This window comes from Penaeus japonicus, unplaced genomic scaffold (genome assembly GCF_977035675.1).
Source record: "Penaeus japonicus unplaced genomic scaffold, GWHDUDI00000001_assembly GWHDUDI00000011, whole genome shotgun sequence".
NCBI lineage: Eukaryota > Metazoa > Arthropoda > Malacostraca > Decapoda > Penaeidae > Penaeus > Penaeus japonicus.
In genome coordinates, this window is record NW_028234413.1 from 31,205,266 (window position 1) to 31,210,265 (window position 5,000).

Consider the following 5,000-nt stretch of genomic DNA (forward strand, 5'->3'; position numbering starts at 1 on the left):
CCAACTTTATTTTTGGTTTGTGAACCCAATTGGTATCTATGTATATAAAGCTTGTGTTAACCGCAAGAAGACGTGATTTGCTACAGCGAAATTTGACACGTTTTTGCTTTGACTGACAGTTGAAGAACATGAACCAACCAAAGCCTTGTTGCCATTATACAATTCCAGGAAACTACATGGCTATGCCTGACTTACACATGGTCTTCCCTCATCGGAACTCTTCGCAGCAAGAGGGTACAGGTAGAAAGAATAATAACATTTAAAAGATGATTGAGAACTACCACATTTACAAACATTAACACGGGATCACAGTAAGGTGTTTTAACATTATCTAACCAAACTTAGGAGGGCATTAAAAGATAAATACAATAATACACAGAGACTTTGTATAAAGTCAAAGTCTCTCTTATATGCCAATAGTTTTTTTGATAATCTATGATTTTCATTTTTTGTAATTTTTGTTGGGCTTTCTATATTTAATCTGATTAACATTATTTTTTGACCATTAGATTATTCTACATGTTAAGCATTGCAATTATGATCATGGTGTACTTCAGAGATGGGGATCCATTAAAGGGAAAGTTAAAGACCAAGTATTTAAATATCTGGTCTAAAAACCCAAGGAGAAATTACACCACAGATACATTATTAGTGACATCACAGTTTATATAGTTCTCAGTTGTCTTTCTGAATACTGGAATATGTACAAAAGTGCTTGATGCTTACAGCAAATTGGGCATGTTGACAAAGGAATGTACATATATTTTGAGCTTTGTAAATATCAAAGCCTTAAAAGCTACCCATGACAACCATGCTGCTGGCTGCCTCACATCTTCCACAGAGACATGATTTGTTAAGATTTTAATATCTACAAAATTGTAAATGTTTTTGACTTGAAGAGAGCATGTAGGCGTCTTCATCTTACTGTTTCCATTTTCAGACTTCCTTGTTGCTGGTGTTTGTGTATTAGCTATATATTTATCCAAGAACGTATATGAATAATGCAAAGAAGCATGAAAAATTTTATCTGTCAAATTGTTGAAGCTAAGATATATATTGATTATGATTTCTTAAAGGAAAATTAGATAAGAATAGTATCTGATATTTTCTCCATTTATGAATTAACATTTGCATGTACATGATTTTGACTTAGAGTGTATGATGTTGTTACACTGCTATTACATAACCAATCATGCATGAATCATTTAAAACCTTCAACCCATTTTTCCAAGTCTTATAACTAATGAAACAATAAAATCTTCCTTTATCACTGTCATTTTAGATAACTTTCTTCATTATTCTTAAATTCATATGCTATTTTATGAGATAAATTTGCATGTCAACTCTTCATGATTTTATATGTTCATTTTCTTGTGCATGTAGCAAACCCAAAGTATCATGCAAAATACAGAGTGATTATTCATGAAATTCACTTATCTCGGTTAATATTTCCTTATTGTCTCTTTTTTAAGACTGATGAGAGTGCTAGGAGAAAGATAAATTTACTCTCTGCTTTAATTGACAGTAAAATTGTTCTAACATATTAGGGATAGGCAAGATGTAACTGACTACACTTATATATGACAGTAATGATTAAGAAAAGATATCATTTGTTGACATCATAATGTTAGGAGACCCATTTGTAAGGGGTTGATCTGCTCTTGATTGTCTTAAAGGATGGTTAAATGACTATTTAAACTAGGATTTTATAAAGCTAGTATGATTTACCATAGATGGTAGAAGATGCTAACATTCCTTCTCACTTTTGCCATTTCATAATCATAAGACTGAGCTGACTGACTTTTTTCATTTTGATGTCAATGCTTAGACATTGTTTCAAGGCTTAAAAAAGCATTAAGACCATTTGCATGAAGTTAAAAGAAAGGTAAAGTATTATCCTTTCTTTTTTTCTTCTTTAGATGATATGTAATATGTGATTTAGGTGCATTGTACCACTAGATTTAAGTACTATGAAGGAAGTGATACAATCAGAAATTGGGTTTCAAGGTATTTGAGTGAGGTAGATGCAGTTGTTTCTTTTAGTCATTACAATTATTAGGAAGCCAAATTGTATATTTTTATCTGTAGGTAGGAAAAAATTTCGCTGTGACTTTGGAGTGGATTGGCTGTGACATGTGTGCTTTTATGTTTTTTTTTCTCTCAGTTCTAGACAGAATGATACTACCATTGTAAAAAGATTGATTTCTTCTTTTTAAGAGTAAGATAGGGATAATGCATTGCATGATAGCTGTTATTAATTTCATACTGTTAGATGAGGAATGCTTTTTTTACTGTACAGTTGGTCAGGTATATCTGTTGGATGGCAAAATCCCCAAGGACGTCTGCTTCCAAGTTGTAAATACTCTTATTAAGGAGACAATAAATTTATTTGGGAACTCATTTTCCTCATCTGTACATATTACAGATTCCTGCACATAGTCCAACGTACTTTCAGTACTGAGGTAGATATCACATGAATCAAACCCCTTTCAGGTCGCATGGCAAGTCGTGAGTCACACTTGTCAGGGGGGTCAGAACTAGACAAGGAGTCGGATCGTGCTTCGGTCAATACAATGAGCTTCAAGCCAGCCAAGTACACTCTCACAGAATCCAACAACCATGGCTCTATGTACCTCAAAATGGGTGCAGTCTGTAAGTATGTGTGGAATAATTCAGTAAGACTGATAGATATGATCAGCTGAAGCATAGCTTAAAATGGTGTAATTTATATACTGGAGGCTTTGTTTTATGTAAATGAAGTTTTTTGTAAGATTGTAGATCTAAAAGTTGACAGTTTCATCTGGTTATTGAGATTATTTAGAGATTCTCCCTAGTAATAACTTGTCAGCCTCCTCAGCTAATGTACGTCCTCAATATAGAAAATCTTCTTTTGATTTAGGGGAAAATATATGAATATGCAGGCTTTGGATAACAAGATATGTAGAGAAAAACATTGCTAAACTATTTATATGAAAGAAATATAGCTTATGTTAAACACACATTATCCTTTCAGTGTTTGGTATTGGCAGTATGATCTACAGTGGCTTGGAAGTTGGCCAGTACTTTGAGCTGAAAGGGGACGACAACTGTGCTGATATTCTCTTGGCCATTGCGCCTGGTGCTCGGATGTTGTTCACTTTCATCCAGATGTATTTCATTTTCCTCAATTCAAGGGTCTGTAATGTTTATATATACCTGTTTATAGTTATAGGCTAATTAAACTGTAAGCATACCCATTCACATGTAAACAAAGAAGCACATTAACAAAAACAAACACACACGAACATGCACAACTACACAATAATACAGAGACACAGATGAACATGCACAAATGCACAATAACACACAGACACACATGAACATGCACAAATACACAATAATACACACACACATAAACATATGCTAATACACAATGACACTCAGACTCACATGAATATGCACAATACATAATAACACACAGACACACATGAACATACACAAATACACAATAACACATAGACACACATGAACATGCACAATACACAATAACACACAGATTCACATGAACATGCACAAATACACAATAACACACAGACACACATTAACATGCACAATACACAATAAACACAGACACACTTGAACATGCACAATACACAATAAACACAGACACACATGAGCATGCACAATACAAAATAATACACAGACACACATGAACATGCACAAATACATAATAACACACATATACACATGAACATGCACAAATACTAAATAACACACATACACACATGAACATAGACAAATACACAATATCACTCAGACACACATGAGCACTCAGAAACACACTTGAACACACATACATCTTCCTCCTCTTCTCCTTTTTCTCCTCTTTCTCCTCTCCCTCCTCTTATTTCTCTTCCTCTTCTTCCCCATCCTCCTCATCTTCTTCCTCCTCCACCTCCTTCACCTCCTCCTCCTCCTCCTCCTCCTCCTCCTCCTCCTCCTCCTCCTCCTTCACCTTCACCTCCTCCACCTTCACCGCCTCCTCCCTTCCTCCTCCACCTTCACCTCCTCCTCCCTTCCTCCTCCACCTTCACCTCCTCCTCCCTTCCTCCTCCACCTTCACCTCCTCCTCCCTTCCTCCCTCCTCCTCCTCCTTTCCTTCCTCCCTTCCTCCTTCCTCCACCCTTCCTCCTTTCCTCCTTCCTCCTCCTCCTTCCTCCTCCTCCTCCTCCCTTCCTCCCTCCTCCACCTTTCCTCCCTATTCCTCCTCCTCCTCCTCCTCCTCCTCCTCCTCCTCCTCCTCCTCCTCCTCCTCCTCCTTCTCCTCCTCTTTCCTGTCTGCGTCCCCCCTTTTTTTAATATTATGAAGATGATTTATGATTGCATAACTTCCTCCCTCCTCCTCCTCCTCCTCCTCTTTCCTGTCTCCTGTCTCCTGTCTCCTTCCCCCCTTTTTTTAATATTATGAAGACGATTTATGATAGCATAAGTTATCAAACAGCAAATGTAGTTATCTACAGAAGTTATGCATTTTTTGGTATTACTATGTACCTACTTCATTTCTTTGTACTTCTTTCAGGTTGCAATCAGTCGACATAGGATTGTGGCAAGATTTGGCCTTATGCACATGATTGGGACCAATCTGTGTATATGGCTTAATGTTTTAGTTCAGGAAACTAAGCATGAGATTATAAACTTGAAACTTGGCCACGGACAACATCATGGAGGAGGTAAGAAAGTTTCCTGCGTATTTTCAGTTCTAAAGGACCTTGGGGGTATCATTAGACATCACTAGTCACATGCATAGTTTCTTCAAAAGGACAAACTTTATGTAGAGATAAAGACACCTGCACACTTTAAATACATTGTGATGCATGTGGTTTAATTTGATAAAAGAGGAACCTTTTAGTTGGTTAGAAATGTGATAGAGAAACTAGCAGAGGCACATGTAGAATAGTGTGTTTATGTTTTAGTTTTAGCACTCATTTCCCTTCATAATTTTTTTCACAATTTAGGAAGAC

At 36.4% G+C, this 5,000-nt stretch overlaps 1 protein-coding gene across 36 annotated transcripts in view; it reads left to right on the plus strand.

Annotated features, from left to right (window-relative positions):
* The window catches only part of LOC122260786 (proton channel OtopLc), a 142,290-nt gene that overhangs the window by 124,111 nt on the left and 13,179 nt on the right, over positions 1-5,000 (plus strand). For 17 of the 36 annotated variants that reach the window (XM_086541848.1, XM_086541853.1, XM_086541858.1 and 14 more), the window contains 4 exons: positions 169-240; positions 2,494-2,652; positions 3,014-3,174; positions 4,559-4,709. In XM_086541848.1, the coding sequence (XP_086397974.1) occupies positions 169-240; positions 2,494-2,652; positions 3,014-3,174; positions 4,559-4,709 (543 nt within the window). The remainder of the gene's footprint in view (positions 1-168; positions 241-2,493; positions 2,653-3,013; positions 3,175-4,558; positions 4,710-5,000) is intronic. The other 19 variants (XM_086541854.1, XM_086541856.1, XM_086541860.1 and 16 more) reach the window with 2 other exon arrangements.